The sequence below is a fragment of the Marasmius oreades genome, chromosome 5 (assembly GCF_018924745.1).
Source record: "Marasmius oreades isolate 03SP1 chromosome 5, whole genome shotgun sequence".
Classification (NCBI taxonomy): Eukaryota; Fungi; Basidiomycota; class Agaricomycetes; order Agaricales; family Marasmiaceae; genus Marasmius; species Marasmius oreades.
In genome coordinates, this window is record NC_057327.1 from 1,830,319 (window position 1) to 1,854,864 (window position 24,546).

The 24,546-nt window shown below is 47.8% G+C and overlaps 13 protein-coding genes across 13 annotated transcripts; 7 read left to right on the top strand and 6 right to left on the bottom strand.

Moving 5' to 3' along the window:
* Positions 1–89: 89 nt before the first annotated feature.
* On the bottom strand, positions 90–2,761 carry E1B28_008639 (uncharacterized protein; the record flags this gene model as incomplete). Its single annotated transcript, XM_043153463.1, has 10 exons — positions 90–499; positions 549–1,223; positions 1,286–1,592; positions 1,640–1,696; positions 1,750–1,944; positions 1,994–2,291; positions 2,348–2,456; positions 2,516–2,617; positions 2,668–2,679; positions 2,737–2,761. The coding sequence occupies 10 exons, from the start codon at positions 2,759–2,761 to the stop codon at positions 90–92; spliced, it is 2,190 nt and encodes a 729-aa protein (XP_043008747.1).
* Positions 2,762–2,868: 107 nt separating this feature from the next.
* On the top strand, positions 2,869–4,293 carry E1B28_008640 (uncharacterized protein). Its single transcript, XM_043153464.1, has 6 exons — positions 2,869–2,987; positions 3,036–3,114; positions 3,169–3,248; positions 3,306–3,581; positions 3,634–4,063; positions 4,113–4,293. Exons 1-6 carry the CDS (start codon positions 2,899–2,901, stop codon positions 4,275–4,277), a joined length of 1,119 nt encoding a protein of 372 aa, XP_043008748.1. The 5' UTR covers positions 2,869–2,898; the 3' UTR covers positions 4,278–4,293.
* Positions 4,294–4,456: 163 nt separating this feature from the next.
* SKS2 (Heat shock protein sks2) lies at positions 4,457–6,760 on the bottom strand (the record flags this gene model as incomplete). The annotated part of the gene is made up of 9 exons (XM_043153465.1): positions 6,670–6,760; positions 6,562–6,611; positions 6,371–6,509; positions 6,302–6,320; positions 6,065–6,243; positions 5,581–6,013; positions 5,072–5,529; positions 4,841–5,019; positions 4,457–4,785 (listed from the first exon to the last, which is right to left on the bottom strand). The coding sequence occupies exons 1-9, from the start codon at positions 6,726–6,728 to the stop codon at positions 4,457–4,459; spliced, it is 1,845 nt and encodes a 614-aa protein (XP_043008749.1). The 5' UTR covers positions 6,729–6,760.
* An 84-nt stretch (positions 6,761–6,844) lies between these two features.
* E1B28_008642 (uncharacterized protein) lies at positions 6,845–8,052 on the top strand (the record flags this gene model as incomplete). The annotated part of the gene is made up of 3 exons (XM_043153466.1): positions 6,845–7,025; positions 7,087–7,962; positions 8,014–8,052. The coding sequence occupies 2 exons, from the start codon at positions 6,845–6,847 to the stop codon at positions 7,851–7,853; spliced, it is 948 nt and encodes a 315-aa protein (XP_043008750.1). The 3' UTR covers positions 7,854–7,962; positions 8,014–8,052.
* E1B28_008643 (uncharacterized protein) lies at positions 8,023–9,915 on the bottom strand. The gene is made up of 6 exons (XM_043153467.1): positions 9,829–9,915; positions 9,554–9,767; positions 8,762–9,496; positions 8,506–8,713; positions 8,144–8,451; positions 8,023–8,092 (listed from the first exon to the last, which is right to left on the bottom strand). Exons 1-6 carry the CDS (start codon positions 9,838–9,840, stop codon positions 8,061–8,063), a joined length of 1,509 nt encoding a protein of 502 aa, XP_043008751.1. The 5' UTR covers positions 9,841–9,915; the 3' UTR covers positions 8,023–8,060.
* An 18-nt stretch (positions 9,916–9,933) lies between these two features.
* E1B28_008644 (uncharacterized protein) lies at positions 9,934–11,595 on the top strand (the record flags this gene model as incomplete). Its single annotated transcript, XM_043153468.1, has 6 exons — positions 9,934–10,008; positions 10,070–10,415; positions 10,463–10,697; positions 10,753–10,883; positions 10,942–11,389; positions 11,439–11,595. 6 exons carry the CDS (start codon positions 9,934–9,936, stop codon positions 11,593–11,595), a joined length of 1,392 nt encoding a protein of 463 aa, XP_043008752.1.
* Positions 11,596–11,779: 184 nt separating this feature from the next.
* Positions 11,780–12,190, bottom strand: E1B28_008645 (uncharacterized protein; the record flags this gene model as incomplete). The annotated part of the gene is made up of 2 exons (XM_043153469.1): positions 11,780–12,073; positions 12,131–12,190. 2 exons carry the CDS (start codon positions 12,188–12,190, stop codon positions 11,780–11,782), a joined length of 354 nt encoding a protein of 117 aa, XP_043008753.1.
* Positions 12,191–12,531: 341 nt separating this feature from the next.
* E1B28_008646 (uncharacterized protein) lies at positions 12,532–13,722 on the bottom strand (the record flags this gene model as incomplete). Its single annotated transcript, XM_043153470.1, has 9 exons — positions 12,532–12,572; positions 12,632–12,657; positions 12,710–12,740; positions 12,794–13,097; positions 13,151–13,329; positions 13,383–13,397; positions 13,451–13,541; positions 13,589–13,621; positions 13,672–13,722. The coding sequence occupies 9 exons, from the start codon at positions 13,720–13,722 to the stop codon at positions 12,532–12,534; spliced, it is 771 nt and encodes a 256-aa protein (XP_043008754.1).
* A 142-nt stretch (positions 13,723–13,864) lies between these two features.
* Positions 13,865–16,122, top strand: E1B28_008647 (uncharacterized protein). Its single transcript, XM_043153471.1, has 5 exons — positions 13,865–13,974; positions 14,029–14,094; positions 14,150–14,428; positions 14,484–15,214; positions 15,263–16,122. The coding sequence occupies exons 1-5, from the start codon at positions 13,944–13,946 to the stop codon at positions 15,992–15,994; spliced, it is 1,839 nt and encodes a 612-aa protein (XP_043008755.1). The 5' UTR covers positions 13,865–13,943; the 3' UTR covers positions 15,995–16,122.
* Positions 16,123–16,243: 121 nt separating this feature from the next.
* On the top strand, positions 16,244–17,117 carry E1B28_008648 (uncharacterized protein). Its single transcript, XM_043153472.1, has 6 exons — positions 16,244–16,337; positions 16,397–16,426; positions 16,483–16,514; positions 16,616–16,708; positions 16,781–16,976; positions 17,086–17,117. The coding sequence occupies exons 1-5, from the start codon at positions 16,295–16,297 to the stop codon at positions 16,847–16,849; spliced, it is 267 nt and encodes an 88-aa protein (XP_043008756.1). The 5' UTR covers positions 16,244–16,294; the 3' UTR covers positions 16,850–16,976; positions 17,086–17,117.
* E1B28_008649 (uncharacterized protein) lies at positions 16,962–19,173 on the bottom strand. The gene is made up of 6 exons (XM_043153473.1): positions 18,756–19,173; positions 18,500–18,700; positions 18,316–18,439; positions 17,995–18,254; positions 17,227–17,943; positions 16,962–17,174 (listed from the first exon to the last, which is right to left on the bottom strand). The coding sequence occupies exons 1-5, from the start codon at positions 19,140–19,142 to the stop codon at positions 17,227–17,229; spliced, it is 1,689 nt and encodes a 562-aa protein (XP_043008757.1). The 5' UTR covers positions 19,143–19,173; the 3' UTR covers positions 16,962–17,174.
* A 200-nt stretch (positions 19,174–19,373) lies between these two features.
* E1B28_008650 (uncharacterized protein) lies at positions 19,374–23,248 on the top strand. The gene is made up of 12 exons (XM_043153474.1): positions 19,374–19,596; positions 19,656–19,894; positions 19,944–20,216; positions 20,272–20,733; positions 20,787–20,969; positions 21,025–21,828; positions 21,878–22,070; positions 22,124–22,151; positions 22,208–22,496; positions 22,564–22,815; positions 22,874–22,975; positions 23,030–23,248. The coding sequence occupies exons 1-12, from the start codon at positions 19,479–19,481 to the stop codon at positions 23,069–23,071; spliced, it is 2,985 nt and encodes a 994-aa protein (XP_043008758.1). The 5' UTR covers positions 19,374–19,478; the 3' UTR covers positions 23,072–23,248.
* An 8-nt stretch (positions 23,249–23,256) lies between these two features.
* E1B28_008651 (uncharacterized protein) lies at positions 23,257–24,539 on the top strand. The gene is made up of 4 exons (XM_043153475.1): positions 23,257–23,675; positions 23,727–23,747; positions 23,804–23,887; positions 23,946–24,539. The coding sequence occupies exons 1-4, from the start codon at positions 23,463–23,465 to the stop codon at positions 24,384–24,386; spliced, it is 759 nt and encodes a 252-aa protein (XP_043008759.1). The 5' UTR covers positions 23,257–23,462; the 3' UTR covers positions 24,387–24,539.
* The last annotated feature ends 7 nt before the right edge of the window (positions 24,540–24,546 follow it).

Sequence of the window (24,546 nt, forward strand, 5' to 3'; positions counted from 1 at the left end):
ATACATCTGCCCAGCTGTTACCACTAGGATCTACAGGTGGCAGCTACTATTCACATAAATGGTTGAGATGTAACATACAAGTAAGATCGTTACGACGCTGTTGTATTATCAGTGCCAACAGTACTCTTGTCCCTGATCACCCAATATCTCCGTTCCCTGCACTTCATCCCAACCTCCTTAATTTTGGCTTCGATAGCGTTTTTCTTGACTTTATGAACGCGAAGCTCTTGAAAGACAGTTTCGACTATGAGTGTAAGATTGCTACTCTGGAGTCTGTTCACCTTGTCCAGGAGAACAGGGAGATGATCTTCGGGGAAACTGGTCTTCGGCGCTGCAGATGCTCCTTTCTTGACAGCAGTATTAGGAGGAATGGAATTGGCGCGGTCCGCCACAGCGCGAATGGGAAGTGAAGGCACAGCAAAGACATCAGTTCGCTGGACCTTCGTTGTCTCATTGACAGACGAGACAAAAGAAAACGGGTCCAATGAGTAAGAAGCATCTGAAATTGAGCGATAAGTATAGTAAGAAGGCAAGCAGAGGCAACTTACCGTTGAGAAACCGTATCTGATATGGACCGAGAATACTTTCCTTACATTCACCGATAAGACCCTCCCAACTAGGGCCCTTAGCGTAAGGAACAAGTGGTATGACCACTTTGCGCTTCTTGGACGCTTTCTTATCGTCCTCGGCCTTGCGTTTGTTTGGGAAAGAAACATCCGGAAGGTCAAGATCGCTCGAAGGAGGTACTGCCCGTTCTACCTCATCATCATCGACCAACCAATCGTCTATGTCCGAATCCTGTGTTTCAGAGTCTTGTTCGTCATCTTCGTCATCTACAACATCATCAGCACCTCCAGCGCAGTCACCCTCGTCCCAGTCTTCGCCACTGTCATACCCGTAGTCAATGTCCAGAACGTCTCTTGCGAAAGGTGTCCGAGATCCCACGATGTGAGAGCTTCGGGTCCAAGTACCGAAGTAACCTGGTCGATTATCCTCATGGAAAATCAGTACCTTGGCGGGAAAGATATCTCGATCGGCCAATTGGTGAGTTATCGAGCGGACGGCAGATGTGTCGTCTGTGAGTTCAGCTTCTGAGAGCTGTTTCATCAACTCTCGTACAGAAGGGGAATGATACGTCTTGTAGCAGGGTGAGGTTCCAGTAGATCGAGGGGGGCAATAGAGAGAGCGTTCCGGCAGAGCGGAAAAGGCATCGTAATACCGTTCTGATATCAAACGTGTTCAAACGTGTTCCAGAAGAGATTCAAGAAATGGATGATGCACTGACCGCTCACGCTCAGCTGGCTAACAGATCGGCTATTACCAGGAGCATCCACATGTTCGTCATCAGAATCCAAGACGATGACAACTTTGTTGGTCCCGGTTGGTTGTCGTTTTTTGCGCCTGAGAAACGAGTTCACCGCGGCTATTTCAGCGTCCTTCTTCCGCACAAATGGCTTGAAAGTCTTCTCAAAATCCGAGGTATCATTGCTCGAGGAACTGGCTTTTTTGCCAACAGCTACGCCGTGTCCTGGCTTGGATTTGGCGAAGAAGTTGGCCATGAGCGATTTTTGTGCGTCGTTTTGCTTTCTTTCCTGTAAAAGGTGTAAAGATTGGGAAACGCAGTGAGGAACACACACACTTTAGCAAGGCGTTCAGGGTTTTCAACCTTCTTTGGCTTGACCTTGGTTCCCTCGGACTACAAGAGCAAATGAGTTATAGTCTCGCCATCGCCAAGCAAGAAAAGTATACGTTGTTGGCTTCATTGCTCTTGGAACCACTTCCCCCACCCTGAGGTTCCGTTGAGGAGGATTGCTCCATCGTTAAAACTGAAAGGGAATCTTCAGATGTTCTAGCTTCCTTAGCTGCAGCCCCTCGGTAGGGTATCAGAGCGTTCCGTTCGACTTCAGAAAGACTATTGAAGGATGCAAGAAGTTCTGTCTTCGCCTAGTCCGTATGTCAGCGAAGTTAAAAAGGCCATGATTTTGAAACTCACATGGGCTCTTTCTACAATTCTACTAGCCACCTTTTCGAGCGTGGTTTTTGGAAGATAATGTTTGTAAGGTTCCTTCGCCTCCCATCGCCATACACAAAGCCCGTTCGGTATCTTAGCGGCGGAATCCAATTCAATCCCATAATTATTCCGATTCATAGTCGTCTGGATAGCTTCCTCGATGATCGACACGGGGAATATTTGAGTAATCGCCGCCGAGTCGAAGGATTCACCTTCCTCTTCGTCGATGAGAAGAAGCTGAGAATGTATTTGTTTTGCTATGGAAGTCAATGACTTGTCGCTGCACGCGAAGGGTCAGGCCTTCATATTGACGCTTGGGTGAGTTGACCGACATGCCTTTCATGTGCCATTTTGACGACCAGCGGCTTATATTCATCTTGCAGCTCTGACATTGGTAATTTCGATCTCAGGCGAGCTGAAATCAACTCGCGAAATTTGACGAGCTCTAGATGAATAAACTCAAATTTCATCGCAACGCGCTGGACAAGAACGCGTGGAGCTCACCCTGCAGTGTCTCTGAATGTTTATCGAGTAGATAAGGCTTCTGTTTGAAAATGATCTTCCCATTCTTAATCTCTGCAATAGCCTGCTTCTGTGACCGTTTTTCTAGGTGACGGTCAATTGGAGTGACGACGTAATGGTGGTTGAGGATTCACCTGGATTACTGGCTATTTTTATTATCAGAATCAAAAATAACCAGTGTAATTAAAGGCAGAGTTAAGAACCTTTGTTGGTGTCCGCGTTAGCCATTACAGGTGAGGAGGTCTTTCGAGGAAAAATGGAGGTTGAGACCAACCGCGTCAATCGTGGGAACACACGCGTGCATGTTACTGTAACGTGTTCGTGACACCTGAACACACTCTATCCTCGCACCCACATTCTTCTGGATGTCTTTCTTCAAACCTCAAGCCCAGAAGGCAAAATCAACAGCAAAACATGTTCTTGATCCAGAGCTTCAACCATGGGTTGAGAAATAGTACGCGTCCCACTTTCATGGTCGACTTTTCACTCAACCCCTTCTAAGCCGCCCCAAAACCATTGACGACGTGTCGGCTCAGCAACATACGATGGCCGTTCTCCGGAAAGCTCTCTCATCCTCAAACGTCTGTCTTGAAACAGAACTATTATTCGTCAACCCCTCTCATTACTCGTGATAGCTTCCTCATATGCTGTTTTATGGTCCTCCAGGAACAGGAAAGACGTCGACAATTCTTGCATTAGCAAGACAACTTTTCGGGTGCGTAGTTCTTAACCTTTCAGAGGCATATTTATTTATTCCTTGATTGCTCTTCAGACCAGATAACTTTCGCAGTCGCGTTCTCGAATTAAATGCATCGGATGAGCGTGGCATATCCATTGTACGTGAGAAGATAAAGAATTTCGCGCGTCAAACACCTCGGGCGAAGATGGTCTCTTCAGATGGAAGGGAATATTCGTGTCCGCCATATAAAATCATTATTCTTGATGAAGCAGATTCAATGACACAGGATGCACAAGGTGCCTTGCGTAGGATAATGGAGACGTATGCTCGAATAACACGGTTTTGCCTGGTGTGTAACTATGTTACAAGGTATTCGGTTTACGCCCTCCAAATTTCCACTGGTAATCTATTGCCCCTCCAGAATAATAGAACCCCTCGCATCGCGTTGCTCCAAATTTCGATTTACTCCTCTTGACCAGAAATCTTCCTTTAGCAGATTATCACAAATCGCAAGCGCGGAGCATATTAATATGGAAGACGATGTCGTCAACGCACTCATTACTAATTCTTCTGGTGATCTTCGACGTGCTATCACCTATTTGCAAACAGCTCATCGTCTCTCCGCTTCAACACAACCTCCCACTCGTATCACTCCTCGAGATATCCAAGAAATAGCGGGGATAGTACCTGACGATGTTATCAATGACTTTGTTCGAGTTCTTGGTATCGAAGTTCCCGGGACTATGGACATAGACGACGAACAACCGAAAACAACTCGTTTCGACGCCATAAAAAGGAAAGCAAAGGAAATAAGTCGGGAGGGGTATTCTGCCACTCAAGTCCTTTCTCAGGTAAGAACTGACTCACATTCAACGAATCTAGCTCAATGTTTTCTGCAAGGTTCACGATGTAGTTGTCATGCATCCATCGCTGCAGGCTCGACAGAAATCAGCATGCACTTTGATTTTCGCGGAAGCAGACAAAGCCCTCTGTGATGGTGCCGATGAAGAGCTGTGGACACTGGAGATAGCTCTTAGAGTTCACAAGGCCGTTTCTTCGACGTAGTCACGATATTCCTTCCCCAGACGGGCACCGCCTGCTGCATCTATTACATTCCAACGAGGCAATGTGTTATACATTTCACGGTGGGATAACGATATAAAGTGACTGAAGCAGAGAGCAAAACAATAAATGGACAAAAGATACAAAGAAGGAACATTGAGCTACGTGATATCACTTTTTTTTTACCGGATGCCCGCAGTCGCTTTCTGGAGCGCTCGCTTGATTCCTAGTTGTGCCTTCTTCAACTCATCCGCCGACGAGTCCTCAATCTCCAACTTCTCAAGTGCACGAGCAAGTTCAGCCTCGACCTGAGTCTTAGCTCCACGCTTAAGCTTCATGCCAATCTCTGGGGATGTAATAGTTTCCTCGACTTGGTGAATGTAAGCCTCAAGATCGGACTTGGCTTCGTGGCGAGCTGAGAACTCCTTGTCGGCCATCTTAAATTGTTCAGCATCCTTGATCATCTGGTCAATCTCAACTGAGGATAGACGGCCAACAGAATTTGTGATGCCTGTAGGAATGATCATAATAAAGCAAATTAAGGAAAGAGAACATGGTCAGCTTACTGATGGAAGCCTTCCGACCCGAGGCACGGTCTTGAGCAGAAACCTTCAACAGACCATTGGCGTCAACCTCGAAGGTTGTGACGAGTTCAGCTTGCCCACGGGGCATAGGCGGAATACCAGTGAGCTCAAACTCTCCAAGGAGACGGTTGTCACGGCATTGTGTACGTTCACCCTCGTATCTACATGTCCTGATGAGTTATTGCCCTCAATCCCGTAGGTGAGAATACTTACACAGGGAAAGTAACAGTGGTCTGGTTGTCCTCGACGGTAGTGAATGTCCTGGACTTGTTAGTGGGGATAGGGGTGTTACGAGGAACAACGACACCAAAGACGTCTCCTTGCATGGCAACACCGAGAGAGAGGGGTGCGACATCAAGTAACAGAAGGTCCTTCGTCTGCTCCGAGGTCTGACCGGTAAGAACTGCAGCCTGAACAGCGGCCCCATATGCAACAGCCTCGTCAGGGTTGATGGACTTGTTGAGTTGACGTCCACCAAAGTATTCCGACACAAGAGACTGGATTTTGGGAATACGGGTAGAACCACCAACGAGAACAATGTCGTCGACCTTATCACGGGCCATCTTAGCATCCTTCAAAACCTTCTCGACAGGCTCTAGAGTCGACTTGAAGAGCACGGCATTGATCTCCTCAAAGCGAGCACGAGTGATGTTTGCCGAAAAGTCCTCACCCTGAATAGTACATGAGTATCGCGAGGATGCGACAAGCGGAAATTTAATCACCTGGTACAAAGAGTCGACCTCAACGGTGGTCTGGGTGACGCTGGACAAGGTCCTCTTGGCACGCTCGCAGGCACTTCGGAGACGTCTAAGAGCACGGGGGTCATCAGAAATGTCGAACTTAGACTTCCGCTTGAACTCGTTCTTGAAGTGATCCAAGAGGGTGTTATCAAAGTCCTCACCACCCAAGTGAGTGTCACCAGCAGTAGCCTTGACAGTGAAAACACCTCCGCTTATGTTCAAGAGGGAAACATCAAAAGTTCCTCCACCGAGATCGAAGATGAGAACATTCTTCTCTGCTTTTGACTGACGGTCAAGACCGTAAGCAATGGCAGCAGCAGTAGGCTCGTTGATTATACGGAGAACATCGAGACCTGCGATAGCACCTGCATCTTTTGTGGCAAGACGTTGAGAGTCGTTAAAGTAGGCAGGGACACTGATAGAAAATCAATTTATAACCTCCACAAGGATACGAGTGGATACGAACGTGACAACAGCCTTCTTCACAGTCTTGCCAAGCTTGGCTTCGGAGATCTCTTTCATTTTTATCAATACCATAGAAGAGATCTCCTGAGGAGTGAAGGTCTTGTCCTCGCCAAGGTAGCCAACTTTGATCAACGGAGAACCGTCCTTTTCAACGACTTCGAAGGGCCAATGAGTCATGTCCTAGAATTTTCGTTGAGATGATGTGATAAAAATGGCCGAAGATGAGCAGAGAAGAGACCTTTTTCACGTCTGGGTCACTTGAGAGAGAACCATTAGACAGTCCTTGGAGACATTAGACCAGACTCACTCAAAACGACGGCCAATAAGTCGCTTTGCGTCGAAGACCGTGTTACGGGGGTTCATGGCAGCCTGATTTTTAGCAGCATCGCCAATCAGACGTTCCTCGGCAGAAAAAGCGACATAGGATGGCGTTGTCCGGTTACCCTCTGGGGGAAATATAGCTGAAACTTAGAAATAGGGCAGATACATAATTCTTACGGTCATTGGCAATGATCTCCACACGATCGTTTTGCCAGACACCAACACAGCTGGATGTAAAACTTTAGGAACCAACAAAAAAGGGAATGCAAAAAGAGCGAGACATACGAGTAGGTGGTACCAAGGTCAATTCCAACGGCCCCTTCGAAGACGTCTTCAGCGGACATTTTTTTAAAGAGAGGTGATGAAGAGGAAAGATGAGAGTGAAAAAAACGCTGATAAAAAAAAACGCTGATCAGGTAAGCCCACGCTGAAAATTCACAGCCACAGGAAGTGCCCGGCCATGCAGTCTCTTCGACCATGGCTCATAAACTCGCTTGCGAATATTGCGAAAAGGTCCTGTCCCAGAACATCTCTGCGGTATATTGCAACAGATGCAGCTCAGGATTTGGAAAGGGAATCTTTGGAAACCGAGCAAGACTGGGTCGAATTTCAGGCTACAAGAGCTTCCTTTAAAACACTGGGTACGTGTTGCCGCGCCTTTTTTCCCTTTTGTTTCTTGCACACGACTAACCTTTCTAACAGCCGAGGAACTCAGTCAATACGGTTCAACTCAAACACGAAACAACACATGGAAGTTACGCGATTCCCTCCATAAACCGACCCGTCATACAACAATATCCGCTCTCCTTGCTTCCGGTGCACACTTCGGTCACGCTTCATCGCGAATGGACCCAAATTTCATGCCATATGCCTATGGATCACGAGCAGGAATTACAATCATCGACTTGGATCACACTTTACCTTTGCTGAGAAGAGCAGCGAACCTTGTACGAGCTGTAGCCTCCGCGGATGGGCAAATTGTCTTCATAGGAACACGGCCTGACCTGCGGCCTGTCGTGCAAAAAGCAGCGGAGCGATTGGGGTCCCAAGGTTATCACGTAGGTGACCGCTGGCTGCCCGGAACCTTGACCAATAAATGGCAAATGTTTGGCCACGAGGTTGTCAGGAGCGAGAGAGTGGTCCCGGATCTAGTTGTCCTTCTTAACCCCATTGCTAACATGAACGCTATCCGTGAATGTGCACTGGAGCATGTACCTACTATTGGGATTATCGACTCGAATGTGGACCCTCGCCTCGTTATGTACCCGATACCTGCGAACGATGAGAGTACTCGGACCGCAGAACTCATTGCCGGTGTTCTTAGCATAGCAGGGCGGGAGGGCGTTGCAATGCGGATAGCTGAACAGAAGCGGCTGAAGGAGGAAGAGGAACGGATGCGACGAAAAGAAGAAGCCCTCGCCAGACGGAAGGAAGAGGAGCGTCGGCTTCAATCCTTTGCTCAAGATTAGGTGATCTACCCAGTGTTCAGAGTGTTCGCACTTAGTGGATACCGATTTTTCTCATTCGAGATGCACAATTTACATTTTCAATCAACGGTCATCTAAAGATTGACATGCCGTGAGCAAGTCATTGTTGAAAAACCACAACCATTTTTAATGTCCATTACAGTACATATATCATATACAAATGCGTTTCGATACACAAATCGGGAATTTCTATACCGAGTTTTGTGACTCATACCAATATTCTGGTAATGGGCGTGATTAACTTGGAAACCTTCAAAAAAAGGACCACTCACTTTCTGCTGCGTCCAAAGTCCGAACGTTGCTTCCTAGCTTGTTGATCGTCTCCATGTACTCATCAAACTCCACACTGTCGTACACAATACCACCACCAGCTTGCAGATAGACCTTGCCGTCCTTGAAAGTCATGGTCCGTATAGCGATACAGGTATCCATTTCATCGTCAGCAAAGTCCCATCGGCCGACAGCACCAGCATAGACACCACGACGCTCCTTCTCTAACGAGTGGATAATTTCGATGGCCTTAATTTTGGGTGCGCCAGAGACAGTGCCAGCGGGGAAGATGGAACGGAACGCATCGAATCTTGCCGAAATAACTTCAGTAGATAATTGTAAACGGAGTACCAATGCCACAGACCTCGTCAAACCAGGTCGTAATTTGCCTGATACTTGAGACGTTATGTGAATGACATGACTGAACTTCTCAAGCTGCATCAGGTGATCAACCTTGACTGTCTTAGGATCGCAGACTCGGTTGACATCGTTTCGAGCCAAGTCGACCAACATGATGTGCTCAGCTTTGTCCTTTTCTGAGGCGAGGAGCTCAGCTCCACGGGCTTCGTCCTCTGTAGAAGTCAGGCCGAATATGATAGTGACAGAACGGAGTATCTTACCTTCGGGTGTCTTTCCTCGTTTTGTTGTTCCTGCGATGGCATGATTAAAGACGACATTCTTGGAAACCCTGCACATCGTCTCCGGGCTGGCGCCGACAATTTGTAGGTCTCCACAGTCCAAATAAAACATGTAGGGGCTTGGGTTGACCTGCCTGAGTTGGCGGTAGGCGTTGAATGGAGTCAAAGAGGTTTCACGGACGAGACGTTGTGAGGGAACGGCTTGGATGATATCGCCAGCGACGATGTGCTCCTTTAGTGTAGTCACGAAGCCCTCGTAGCCTGCCTGTCCAACGTTTGAGACGGTTTCCTTGCCGAGCACGATAGGTGGCTGATGAGGTTCAGGTGTTGTATTCACCAGCAATGATTTGGCGAGTCGTCGGGCCTTAGCAACCGCTGTCTCGTAGACAAAAGAAAGATTGTCTGTTCCAGTGTTACTGGGGGCAAAGACGTGGGAGACGACTTTAATGGTCTGGAAAATGTGATCATAGATCACAAGTGTGTCGGCCAACATGAAGATAGCTTCAGGCATGCCAACCACGTCTTTCAACTCGCATTTCGTCTTTGGCTCGAAATGTTGAATACAGTCATAGGCGACATATCCGATAGCACCACCAGTGAAGGTGGGGATTTCCGGAAGTTTAACGTACTGATGAACCGCTAACTCTTTTTGGAGAGGAGCCATAGGATCGCCAGAAATTTCATGCCCGGGACCAGTTCTGATCACTTTGAATGGATCTGCACAGGAAAGGATCATGAAACCATGTCATCGAGTGGATAATCATATTTACGAACCTGCACCGATGAAACTGTACTGTGCAAGAGTCTCTCCACCGACGACTGACTCGAGCAAGAAGCTGTACTTGGAATCCTTTGCAATCCGTAGGTAGACCATGCATGGTGTGAGGAGGTCGGCGGGTATCTCGACATAAACTGGGACACAATTGCCCTTCTTCTCGTGGAGGATGAGGTTCTCGACTGTCTCTAAAGAGGGATAAGGGGCCAGTTTCTTGGGGCCAGAGGCAACATCAGAATCAAGACACCAGAAGATCTACGAAATCGAAACTCACTGAAGCATCCATTATGAAGAGAGGGATGAGAGAGGAAGGTTAAAGAGCCAGCGGTCAGTGAATTACTTTAAATACTCACCGTTTTGGTAAAACCCGGTCAAACCTATGATTACACCTCGATTCACCTGTTCTCAGACGGCCGAGTCCGTTGTGATCTCAATTTACTGTCCCTCTGTTCGTGTAAGCCTCCGAATTTTTCTCACTTTCATTTTGGCACACAACTAAGATCCAGAGAGAACAGGCCGCAGACGTTGAGATCCATGTAGACAAAACCCTCGTTTCTGTTCACATCAACCCATATTTCCTGCGTTTAAATCTCTCGCATTCTTTGCAGGAAGACGACGCTTCCTCAGCTCAATATGATCCTGGCTCTGGATATCTCACCATAACTCTCACAAAACATGTCCATGGACAACACTTTGAAGACCTTGATCTACTTGCGAAATTGCTTGCACCGCGGCCGGTATTGCCTCCGAAACAGCCTATCATTGAGTTACTGGATAGAGATGAAGCGGCCGAAGCGGACCTAAGTTCTCAGACCCAAGAGCTGGCCGTCGATGATGAAGAGCAGCAAGAGCTTCTGGAAGGTATTTATCCTCGCTATCAGTTGCAACTCCAACCTCATAGTCAAAAGCTGCCCGCAACGATTGGCAACTTCCTCAGGAAGTCCTGGAACCAACCCCGCTCAAGTTGACACCTCAGTGCTACTATGGATTTCTCGATATGTATTCCGGATATTTCACCAACGTGTCTTACACCGAGAACGAGGTGAACGAACTAGGCGTAGACGCAGAGCGATGCACGCCGGAAGACAGACGGCCAAAAAGAATCCTTCACGAGGACGAAAAATGGGACAGTGAACACTATATGTAAGTTGTATTTCAAAATCTCAACTTGCCGCATTTTTGGTTCACGGCATTTTAGGGCGGACTTTGCGGAAGACGAGTATATTCAAGAGTTGATCAAATGGAGGCATCCACATACCGAGGGTCCAGTAGATCCCAAATTCGCTGAAAAAGAGAATGCGATGATGCTAAATCTCCCTAGAAAAGAATGTCAGTCCTCGTCCAGTTCATTTCTCATCCAGATTGACATTTGACTGAGCTAAAATAGATCTTCCGAGTCAAAGACAGACACATAATCTCTATCTCACCCTTCTGACGGTTCTGTTCGCATACGCATATGATTCTCGGACAACGCAACATGATCCTACGCCGGAAAGTGCTTGGACATTGTGTACTCTGGTTCCTGCCTTCTCAGCATTAGACCCGGGACCCTATACATCGACCGTATGGGACCCGAGTTCTGCATTCCACAGAGAAGAGATTGCAGCCGTCTTCATCCCAAGTTACCGTCGATCCTTATCGTTTCCTCTCTACCGATCCTTTGCTCTTGCTCAAAAGTGTCGGGATGACGTTGCTAAGTTCATTGCGAGAGGGAAAAGGACCGTCCTTAAATGTCTACTCGAGATGAAAAATATACTTGATCATCATGAAGTCTATTATGTCTACAGCAAGATCTGGTTAGACGACTATTGTGTTTGGATACAAACTCATGCAAGGTCAGTCAGTTCAGAGATTTATTTAGGATAACTCTGATCCTGCCTTCAGTGACGAGATGCTTTCTCGACTAGCTTCCGCCGTGGAAACGACTGAAATTCAAAAGACATCAATTGGATGGCATCTGGACCAGATAGAGGCGATTGTTCATAACATTCAAATTGAGAGAAATATGGATAGCGACGATGCTGACAGTGATGATGAATGACCGCGACCTTTGACCTGACCACCGTTACTCTATCATGTTCTGTGTTGCTGTAAAGAGAGATCGGGTGTGTTCACCATGAGACCGAAAGGAAGCTGTTGTAGAGTTAGATAACAGTTCCCGACATACTGTAAGTACAATCTATAACCCAAGAATATTCGAGCCTCGCTGTATTCTATTGTCGGTCTTAGTCCACATGATAATGATTAGGTTTGAGAGGCTGAGCGATAGCATGTTGGCCTTCTGGAACCACATCATACCCACTTTGCCCCAAATCGGTAGGGAGAACAGCCGTCTCGTCCAGAGTGCTATTAAAGAGCAGAGCTTCCCCTTCTTCGGAATCGACGAGTGGTTCGCCACCCTCCGGACCGGAGATGCATGGTGGGATTGAAACCAGGTTATTAAAAAGGAACTGTGTAAAAACGTGAGAATCAAAAAGAGATAACGAGATTATACAACAGGTATACGCACAGTGCCGTAGCTACAGCGAAGAGATGTATCAATAATTTAGCTCCTAAACGAGATACACAGGACTTACACCAATAAGGAGAAACCGAGCACTTGAAGTAAAGAGATGGGGAACAAAAGTTTTTCCCATCCTAAGCCTAGACTGATTATCCAGATAGACAGCGTTCTACATGTGTCGGCGAGAGACCGAGCGGTTGCGCTAACGTGGCGAGTAACGCTCAATCCAAAGTAGTTGAAGAGTGCGATGCTACAAGCGATTGCGATACCCGAGTAAAGGACGGAAGGTGTGTTGATCATCTGGTCCCAGCCACGGCGGAGATCGAAGAAAGGGGACTTCGAAGCAACCGAAGGCATTGTTAAAATCGGGACGAAAAGAAGAATTGTGAGGGCCCCAAAAAGACCCTCGTATCCGACGGCGACAAGTGGAGGAACAGCATACCGACCTACAGATCAAAGATAAGCAAAATAGCATCAGCCTCGTGGTAGAGAAATATGAGGACCCAGGATCTTCTCTGAAGTTAATAAATATGAGTTAAGACGTGTGGGGTGATGTGTAGATGTGCGAACTTACCCTCGACGACGAACTGAGTTGCAGTACTTGATGTGGAGATTGAGCAAAAGAGCAGCTGAAGTAGTAGAGCTCACTCACAAAACCTGGGCGAAAAGAACGAAGAAAACACCTAAAATGAATATCTGAGCATAGACAGTAAGAAGAACTTTGTAAAGAACTAACCAATGACCGCAGCAGTCGCTTGAGGTTGTCCACTGGGTTCTGGCGGAGGCAAGTCGGCATTGGGTGCGGCCAACCGGGAGAGTAGCATGGTATTCACGGCATCCTTCACGGCATCTTTGATCAGAGAACCACTGTAGCCGACTAGAGCGACGCCGGCCATGACAACGAGGAGTGATATCCACTGGTATAACCAGAGTCGACGGCGGAGGAAGGTAACACTAAGAAAGGCCACGAAGAGAACGAGGGAGCCACGGGTCATCTGATAGATTGAGACTGGAGTGTATAGTAGGCCAACATTCATCAACTAGACGACACGTCAACCCGCAGGCTCAAGATAACGAAAAGAAAATGACACACAGTGGTACCAGTGAGATCACAGGCGGCCGGAATCCATAAGAGGAAGACTTTCCAGCCACTGAGGGGAACAGAGCCAATTTTATTCTGAGAGTCTGAATCGGTATCAGGTTCTGTGGGGAGCTGAACCTTGGCGGCCTTGCGTTTGGAGTTTAGCCATGAGACGATGACAGGGATAAAGCCTAAGAAGGATTGCATGAGCACGGAAATGTTTCCCGACATCAGCTATACAGACAAAGCATTTCGCCAACTAAGTGATGGATGAGGACCCTAAGATAAGTCGAACATGACAAATGAACTTACGGAACATCTGGAGCGTTTGCCATACGGGTTGCTCGTAGAGAATGCGACGATGAATATCCGTGTCATCACAGTTTTCAACACATTGCATGTCCTAGGAAACAATTAAGAGTAAAATAAGAGGGGGATGTGGGTGCATACCTGCCACTTGCTCCAGAGGGAATTACTGGAGCCCTGAAAACAAAAATTAAGGAACAGAGTCCGTAGCGAGTGTTAAAACGCACAGTGATAATCATGCCCGCCAGCAGAATGGGCACATAGAAAGAGGTGGGCATCGTGAGGGTAGATGAGAGAGAGACAGAACCGGCAACGGTATAGATGCCAAGCCAAATAATCAGTCGGAAAAATAATTAATTAATTAAATAGCAAGATTGGCAAGAAGCTGCATGATCGCTTTGGAGCACAATTTATGGAAGCATTTAATTTCTCTTTCTGTACTGTTCCACCAGCACTACAACTGTGTGGTCGCATGTGAAGAGGTCCTCCAGGTCCTCTCATGGTTCATCTGCTTCTAGTATCCACCAAAGGTCTTTATTTCCCACATTTCTCTTTTTCTCTTTCCTCACCGCCCATTCTCGCAGGCAACGGTGTCCGTTACTTTCCCTTTGCCGGCTATCTTGGCCTTACCCCAGTCAAAGTCGAAGGAGGCATGTTCTGTTCCTATCCTCATTTCCATCTTAGCAGCTGATTCTAGTTCATCAGTTGTCTGTACAAAACTTGATAGTGATCTCAAGACACTACCAGCAAAGTCCATCACTATCTCTGTTCGCTGTTACGAATCTCGCCTCGGTCGTCTAGGTGCATTACAGACAAACGTCATCGTCGATCACTCACAAATCCTTTGGACAAAGCCTGAAGGCCAAGAATATGATGCTATTGGCGACGGCGAATATCCATTTCGAATAGCCTTGCCTCCCAGAGTCGCTGGCTTCAGTACTGTCTCCTTTCCAGAATATAGGTGTGTCTGGCGTGTTGAAGCAGGTAGTGATGGTATCTTATCCTTACCGCTACCCTAACTGATCCACTCATTTTCTAGTCATTAACCATATACCTCTTACAGGAATTGGTTCACGTCAAGTAAAGCATGTAGATTTACCTCTCATGAGATATGACCTTCCTCCAAGTGTTTCTCGCCACGCTCCATCTCACCACGATTGCGAACCGAAACTTGATCGCCACATTTGTAAACAACCTCGTGGTCCCCGAATAAGCTACTCCATGGCTACCCCTAAGGCGCCTATCGGACCCACCGACCTCGTATCCATTCCAATACACATCCTTCCAGATGATTCTGGTGTCTCCATACGTAGCGCTATACTGGTTGTTGAGCGTCGCATATTCTTAAATGATTCGGCTTCGGCGCGCCCTCTTACATCTTCGACTACTTCGTTAAGCAGTCAAAATGCACCAACGTCTCAATCAGCACCCGCCTCGTCTTCGCTACCCATCCCATCGAGGTTTTCTTCCTCGACCTCTTCACTCGCCTTGTCATTGCTATCCGGATCCTACGGCAACGAAGATAATAACTCTCTTACTGCCCTCACTCGAAACAGCCCTTCCCGTTCTTCGGATAGTCTGTCAACGCGAGCAATCATTACACCCGTTGCGGGATCCGAGTCTTCGGGCCCGTTTTCTCGATCGCCTAGCGGTTTGTGGAGCAAAGCATTAACGTTTCAGTGGCCAACTGTGAAATCGACGGGACGCTGGGCTATTGGAGAAACCATACAGTCCGAACTTGTAGCTGTCAAGTTCTATCTACGCGTAAAGGTAGTAAGCTGTTTCTTCACTGGTGTACCTTCTAAGCAGATTTCTTAGGTCATAGTCACCTCGTCATATGGTACGGATTCACTTGACCTCGATGAAGAGGAGCTTTTCGTCGTCTCCATCAATGATTCCGAAAGGCGTATAGCCATGGCAAAATATCAAGACCTTGCCAGCTCCTCAGACTCCAAATCCAAATCACTGCGACATTCGCGGCGTGAAGCCGAAAATGTTCCTGAACTACCGATTCCTTCAGCCGCGGAATGTCCCCCTCACCCTTCTGCTTCCTCTTTCTCGAAGTCAATGAAAAGCAAAACGCCACGTCGGCCTCACACAAGTGCCGGCCCCCGCGATAAATCATTTGGTGTGACAGGTTCGCGGGTGGACAGCCGGTATGACAGGACCTTTGATACGTACCACCGCGACCACGATGATCAAACCCCGTACCGACGCAAGCTGCGGCCCGGCACTGCCACTACCCCCGAGGTGACGAGAAGTAGTGCTTCTGGGTTCGTGTACTCGACGACGAGAGTCAGCACCGGACCGAGCATCCGTAGCAATTCCACTTACGCCAGTGATTCAACGACCGCAAGTAAAACGAGCGTTTCTGGAGGATTGTCATTGAACATCCGGGATTCAGCCAACATACGGGAATGGGAAGAAGAGTTGGCGCAGATAGAAGCTCAGAGTCGAAGATCGAGCGATCTGCTCGGGTTTGGGCTCAGGCGAAAACGGCCCAGTACGGCTACCAGTAGAACTCCCTTACTTTTCGCAGGCAAAGCATAATACGCTTTTTTGAGGGCCGTCCAGGTCATCTGTGTCCCATGTATTGCATTGTCGTATCATACTTGTATACCATCTTTGTATTATCCCTCTGGACTCTGTTTTTTATCAATTTGATTCTCTTACACGTGGATCGTTTCTCGTAGACCTGTAACCGGTCCCTCTGTGACGATACCAAACATGAACAGAGGGTTTTGTCACAGAGAGGTCGGTGACACGCGTTTCTCGCGGTCACGTTATAACACGTCACAACAACGGGCAATTTACTACCTGCAATAATATTGATCCATATTCCTTTTCCTCATGCATTTTCCCTGGTTAAGATTCACAGGAGTCGCTATTGGTCGTGCGTTGATTGTCCTGTGCAACATTCAATATGCAACTCAGAACTTCTGTTGTGTTTAGTAACGGGGTTCGGTTACCTGTTCATGAAAGGTCCGGAAACGAGTTTCTTCCTCATGGCAATTCGTTGTAAACAGTTCTCTCGACAGCCACCGTACCTACAGAGGAGCAGCTTTACAATGCAAGTTGTTTTGGCCATATCTCTCCTGTCAGACAAAATTGACCTTTTTGTGGCCAACGTACTTCGGCTCCGCTGTTTCTTTTTTTTTGCCCCAAACATAGAGAATGGCTCCAGATATCAGGAAAAAAGTTGATGCTGCACGGGTGTTACGAGAGGCTAGAGAAAACGAGGTGAAGAAGCAAGCGGAAGCGCAGGTGGGTTAACGTAGTCCATCACTGTCCATCCAATCATTTAATCCATCCTTTCCGGCTGGTGTGTGTGTGAAGACCCCAGCACAAGATGTCGACCCAGATCAGTTGAAACCAATATGGGCTAACCCACCTTCGAGGAAATGAAATGAGGATACCACTTGACACAGGCTACATCTACACCACGCTCAGTCTCGCCCGTGCATCCTGCAGTCCAAACCTAGTGCTTCTTTTGTCACTCTGTCTATCTGACGTTGGATCTCATAGGTTATGGGTAAGATTCGTATAGAATCACATTATGTGAGTAAATACTGCAAATAAAAGTCGAATGATCTAAGAAGAGTAGAGAAACTTTACAGCGTGATGCTAATGTCAAGGACTAGGAATCAAGTATGTAGATGAGGAAGGAAATTTAGGTACGGTAGACACAAAGGAAAGCATGACCTGCGCTAAACCGCGGCTAGAAATTAATCTGAAAAGATTATGAGTTATGGCTTTTAAACAATTCGGAAAACAGTACACACTCAACATGAATTTCTCCCTTCAAGTCTTCCGTGAACATCAGAAGTTGTGTCGGAGGATGATGGTAACGGTTCGTAACTCCCAGGCGTTTGCAGTAATGCAAATGCCTTTGATTCAGACGTGCTTCTGTCAAAGATATCGGGTCGCTTTTGAGAGTCTTCAGATGAACCTCCGTTGCCTTTGTGATTCGTAGCTGAGAGGGTGTCGTGAATATCGGGATGAGGCGGTCCAGCATCGTTGGGAGTTAGGGACGACGAATTACTGTTGTTGGCGACGAGGAATGCGGAGGCAGTCGATGTTGTACTCAATGCAGCGGCTAGAGTACTGAAGGGAGGTGGGGAAGAGGGGTGACTTCGGCTGGATACTTCGTTTAATTTGCTATCTAGAGAACCGACAGCTGGAGAGGGTGAACGGTTGGCCAAGGTCGAACTAGGCCCGTGCTGGACCTGTAAAGAATCCTGGCTTTGGCAATTTCCACTTGAGGGGGACGGAGTTGACGAAGGGGAAGTTGAGGTGGAGATATCGAAAGAACAGGGATTGGTGGATGTCGACGCGGTAGGAGTCGACGAACTTCCCAAGTTGGAGGGTCCTGCCTCGGCGACTTCTGATTGTGCTGCCTCAGTTGTTCCAGCTTTCTCCTTCTGCTTCTCCTCTGCTTCTCTTCGCTGCTGTTCTTCATGTTCTAGCAATGATAAGCGCATCGCTTCCATCACCATTAACTGCAAGAAGATAAGTTCAAACTCAATACGTTCTGATCACCAAGTACTCACCTCTTCTAGATCTTGTCCAAGGTACTGTTCAAATGGATTATTTTGGTTTTGTTGCCTTCGTCTAGAACGCCTGCTGCCACCGCCCTCCGAAGACTCACCACCAGCCTCTTCCGATGACAACGCGTGCACACGACCACTTGTCACACCCACCGGGATGAGGCGGTCTCCAACCTGACGCATGATAATACGTCGGTTAGCACGTCTAGCGACTGCTGCGCGGATTGCTGCCAACTTTGCCTCCCAATCCGGTCGGATGTGATCTATCAACCAGCGGGAGACTGATCAGTAAGAAAACATGTAAGACCTGTTTCCGCTACTTGCCTATTGTGACTACTTCAGGATTATCGGCACTAAAGCTCTTCTGACGTCGTTTGTGTGTCGGAGTAGAAGAATTTATGGTAAGGGATTGTTGTGATCCTTTGGGAGAATCAGACCAGCCATGACTCTGAGGTAATGATAAGGTATCAAGCGGGGATGTCAAGAATAACAGAATGGAATCACTGACCGGTACATCGCTACCTATACCGGTACGCCATGGTGGAGGTGTGTACACGATACCAAAGTCCTCCTGTACACAATACGGGCATGCAGCAGGTTCTGAAACGAGATGGGTGGTGGTCGGTTCATTGCGTTTGATCTGAACAAAGCACTCTGTGCATATTGCTTGAGCACAGCACCTGGAATAGTTGATGTTTGGAGGGTAGTACTGGGTGAATAGCGTGACGTAATTAGAAAAGGCTGAGTGTAGACTGCATACACACCAGAAAGCAGATAGGACATTCAACGGCTCCTCTATAAATCGCCGCTTCAGGTCTGCTGGGTTCCTTCAGAGAGTTTGCACGCTTCCCATGGCTGAGTTTCGTGGAGCCACTATTTGCACTCATTGGAGGAGAGTCACTCCTGGTACCATCGGAATTCTCTGCATCTGAGGGTTCTTTCCTTGCTGCTAGAATCTGTTCGTCCGTCCAAGAGTCGTCGTACTCTTCAAGTGGGCGATAAAATGGTGCCAATCGCCTCTGACAGATCAGTTGCGTGACTATGGCATGATTCCAATCTCGAGGTCCTGTGTACACGCCTTGAGGAACGAGATAACCCAAGTCAACTGTCTCGTCTTGACGACGGGCGGAGGATGAAGAACTATTGCCCATCGTCGGTAGACCTTCAAAGACTTAAGAGTCAGCTCAGAGGCTTAGGTGACCGAGGAAACCGTCTAGGGACCGGCACAAAAGCTTCACACGCCTGCCGAACAACCGGTAACGGCCGGATTTGGCCGAGATGGTCTCACTAGCGCGGAGTTTGAAAGGACGGCTGGTCACGAGCTACTGTTATTTTTTGAAGTCGCAAGCGCTTACGTTATTGATTACCAAGACCTCGATGACCGCCACGTCATAGTGTCGGGTAACACGTGTACCAAAATTTTGCAGTTCAGAGCGTACTAGAAGTACAAGTACGAGTCCATTCGTTCCCTTCACTCTCTTTCCCTCATGGAGGCTCCTTGGACAAAGGCTCCGAGTGAAATTCTTCAGCATTTTGGTGTAGATCCTGCTCGAGGCCTTACTTCTGCCCAAGCTGCAAAGTCTGCTGAGCTTTACGGGAAGAATGGTGCGTTTGCTTGTTAATATGTCGCAACCCATCACCTTACTAGCTTCGTACTGCAACAGAACTTCCCGAAGATCCGTCTACTCCGTTGTGGGAACTCATATTAGAACAGTTCAAGGACCAACTGGTCTTGATACTACTCGCATCTGCTGTTATTTCCTTCGTCCTTGCCTTCTTTGATGAGTCGGAAGGAGGCTCCTGGGCAACCGCGTTCGTAGAACCGATAGTTATTCTTCTCATACTCATCGCCAATGCCGCCGTTGGTGTCATTCAAGAAAGTAACGCAGAGAAGGCCATCGAGGTAGTTTCACGCCTCTCCGTTGTAAAGTTGTTGGCTGAACTCTGTGTAGGCTCTCAAAGAATATTCCCCAGACGAGGCTAAAGTCATTAGGTCTAGTCAGGTTAGCCGCATACATGCATCCGAGCTCGTTCCAGGCGACATAGTGTCGGTTTCCGTTGGAGACAAAATACCCGCCGACTGCAGGTTGATATCCGTGTCTTCAAGTAGCTTCCGTGTCGATCAAGCTATTCTTACTGGAGAAAGCACTAGTGTAAACAAAGTTGAGCAAATTGTGTTGGATCCTAAAGCTGTCAAACAAGACATGGTCAACATGCTGTTTTCGGCAAGTGAACGTGGCCTTCAAATCCTCGCTATCATATCCTAATATCCTCCTTTAGGGAACCACGGTAGTAAATGGCAGTGCCAAAGCGGTAGTTGTCTACACAGGAGAGAAGACTGCTATGGGTGATATCCACAAATCCATAACGACACAGATATCTGAGAAGACCCCACTTAAACGCAAATTGGACGACTTCGGAGACATGTTAGCTAAGGTCATCTCGGTCATTTGTATCCTTGTCTGGCTTGTCAACATTCGCCATTTCGCCGACCCCTCTCATCATGGTGTCATCAAGGGGGCGATCTATTATTTCAAAATCGCCGTAGCGCTTGCTGTAGCAGCTATTCCAGAAGGCCTTGCTGCTGTTATCACTGCGTGTCTTGCCCTGGGTACCAAGAAGATGGCACAAAAGAACGCTATCGTTCGAAACCTTCCCAGTGTTGAGACACTTGGTTGCACAAATGTCATCTGCTCGGACAAAACTGGAACCCTGACTACGAACCAAATGAGTGTGTCTCGAGTATGTTCTCTGCCTTATCCTTATGCGATATACTTAGCTAAGTTATGTTTCAGTTTACAATTTTTGAGGGTGGACTACCACGGGAATATGCTGTCGAAGGTACCACATTCTCCCCTCACGGGTCCATACTTTCATCCGACGGCAAACAGTGCGTTGATGAACTACGGTCGAACACTATTCAACGCCTCGCAGAAATCTGCTCAATCTGCAACGATGCCCGGATTGTTTACAATCAGGTAAGCAAAGTAGAACACCTTTTGGACCATCATACTCAATATGATACTTACGCAGGACAAGCACGTGTATACCAATGTTGGAGAACCTACTGAAGCCGCTCTCAAGGTCTTGGTGGAGAAAATTGGCTGCAGAGACCTCGAGTTGACAAAATCGTCATCCTCTCTGACTCCCACCGTTCGAGCAAGTGCTATCAACGAGTATTTTGAACGCACCATTCCTCGTCTTCTGACTTTCGAATTTTCGCGAGATCGGAAGATGATGTCAGTACTGGTGCGACTCAACGGTACCGGTGCCTTGTTCGTCAAAGGTGCACCGGAGTCAGTTTTGGACCGCTGCACGACTATCCTTGTGAACGGCAAACCGGTGCCTATGGCGCAAGGCATACGTGATTCTCTCCTCCAGTCCACACACCAATATGGAGCAGACGGTTTACGCACCCTTGCTCTAGCTTATGTCGATGTCAATGATATCGATGCGTCCCATTATCAGAGCGAGAGTACCACAGATTACGCTCGATTTGAGCAGAACCTTACCTTCGTAGGGCTGGTCGGAATGCTTGACCCTCCTCGGCCTGAAGTTCGTCAGGCAGTAGCTCATTGTAAAGCCGCTGGTATTCGTGTTATCTGCATAACGGGAGACAACAAATTGACTGCGGAAACGATTTGTCGTCGGATCGGTATATTCAGCGAATATGAAGACCTTACTGGGAAGAGTTACACTGGCCGTGAACTGGACGAACTGTCTCACGAAGAAAAAGTTGCTGCGGTACAGAGGGCCAATTTGTTCTCGAGAACGGAACCGGGACACAAGAGTCAACTTGTAGATTTATTACAAGGCTTAGGTTTTGTTGTCGCTATGGTCAGTGCCATGTCTTCTAGTGGTGATCCGTATCTCAGCCAATGCACAGACGGGCGATGGTGTAAACGACGCACCCGCCCTGAAAAAGGCCGACATCGGTATAGCGATGGGTAGTGGAACAGATGTCGCCAAATTGGCAGCAGATATGGTTCTTGCAGATTCAAATTTTGCTACAATCGAAAAGGCCGTGGAAGAGGGGAGACTCATTTACAACAACACAAAACAGTTCATTCGGTATCTCAGTGGGTCGCTTCTCCTTTGACCTTCATTTCTCTGGACTCATGGTATGACTCAGTTTCGTCGAACATCGGGGAGGTCGTCAGGTGAGGTTATCTATCTAGCGTGTTGCAGAATAATGGCCTTATTTTCCCGCCCATAGTATTTTCCTCACCGTGCTGCTCGGAATGCCAGAGGCTTTGATACCTGTACAATTACTTTGGGTCAATTTGGTTACCGACAGCCTACCCGCCACCGCACTCGGGTTCAACCCTCCGGACCATTCCATTATGCGGACCCCACCCCGCAACAGCCGGGAACCCCTCGTTGGCGCATGGCTCTTCTTCCGTTATATGGTGGTCGGAACTTACGTCGGGTGTGCAACCGTCTTTGGGTATGCATGGTGGTTCGTGTTCTATGAAGGAGGCCCCCAAATTACTTTCCACCAACTTGTGAGTCTTGCCTTTAAGATGCACCCGGGTCTTGGTTCAGTCCTGATTTTGGCATGTCTCATTTTAGACCCATTTTCATCAATGCTCTTCGCTCTTTCCGGAAATCGGATGCGAGATGTTTACGAATGTGATGGCTCAGCGCGCTACTACCATCAGTTTATCGATCTTGGTGACGGTAGAGATGTGTAATGCGATGAACTCACTTTCCGAAAACGAAAGTTTACTCAGGCTCCCGCTATGGAAAAACCCTTATCTTGTTGCGGCGATTGCCTTGAGTATGGGTCTGCATTTCATGATCCTCTATGTGCCCTTCTTTTCGGCGAGTATCCGAGTCGTGTTTTCATCCCCGATTGGCGTTGATAAATCATCCTTTTCAGACGCTGTTTGCCATCACACCCCTGAATTGGGAAGAGTGGAAAGCGGTTTTGTACTTGAGTGCTCCTGTCCTTGCCATTGACGAGTTGCTCAAACTCTTAAGTGTGAGTATCCCGATCTTTGCCTACCCGTTTCACCTGAGTCATGGATATTTGTAGACAACGATAATGGACCCTCCTTCAAAAATCAAGGTAGAATAAAGTATGGTACATAGACAGACAGACTGTGTGGGCCTTTTAGAGATTAATTAATACAGTACGAATGACCCCCATAAGCGGGACAAATGGAAGATTCGTGTTTGCTTTACTTCAGCAACACAATAGTAAGTAATTATAATGCACTCTCAATCTACTTAGCAAACAATATCAATATCCGAGGTAACAATCAACTCGCCATAACCACGGGTACATTTAGTCAACATGCGCGCTGCGCGTTTTCAGAGGCGTTCTGGTAATCTGTAGTCTGCGTTCGTCCTTTCTCCGTCGGGCATTTATAATGGACACGTCCCAGCCTGGTCCTTGATTTCTTCCCCAAAAATCCTGTCGACCTGCCCGATAGCAACGCTACCTTCCCTGGTTCCCATTACCCTAGATGATTTCCCTTCAGCTCACGTTCCTTCCAATCGTCCTTTCCACATTTTTCCTTCATCCGATACACGGCTTAACTGTGTCCGAGATACAAGCACGGAACAGAAACTCTTCTCTCGCTGACCGAGGTCTACAGAAGCGTTTTGGCGACGCCAGATTCACCTTCTATGACCCTGGACTTGGTGCCTGTGGAGGGACAAACAGTAATTCTGATTTCGTGAGTGTGCACTCTACTGTTACGTCGAACGCTCATTTATACGACACATAGATTGTCGCGCTGAATGCTCCCGTACGTGAAGACTGTGGTTCGCGACGGCTTATTACTGACCACTGCTCCTCCCCTAGCAATGGGATGGTGGATCGCATTGTTTCCAAACGATAACCATCACGTTTGAAGGGAAAACACATGATGCTCAGGTAGTTGATCTCGTAAGCGCCATAGTTAGCTTGGTGAATTCTGCCTCTACTGAAATGACAAACAAAAAAGTGTCCCGGTTGTCCCTATGGCGGACTCGATATGTCGAGGTCCCTGTTCGATGTGTTTGCTCCGCAAGATAGAGGCGTCATTTCTGGCTCATGGGAATTCGGAAGTGGTGGCGGTGAAAGTGAAGGTGGTGAACAACAGACCAGCACTAGTGCCCCTCCACCGCCACCAGAAACCGCGACAGAGAAGTCAACTGCGCCACCACCACCGACGGCGGCGGCGACAACTTCCGCCACTTTTATCACTTCGGCCACAACGAGGTCGATATTTTCCGTAACGACCTCGACCGTTTCCGAAACGACCTCGACCGCGTCGACGTCGGCCTCAGCTACGTCGACCGGTGTTGGCTTCCCACACCCCGGCGGTGTTTTCGTGCAATTGGGGTCTGGAATTGGGGACTTCGCTGCCATTGTGGTGGCCGCTGCTACCGAGGGGTTGAACTGATGATGGCCATCGCGGGCGATGCTATCAGTGATACTACCATGGCGCATAGATTGAGTTATCTATCTATTATTATGGTATATAGACTCATAGACACAAGTGTAGAGTTCGTACTAGTATCAGCTAGCAACGATGTGTATTCCTAGGATAACTGTCAATGTCA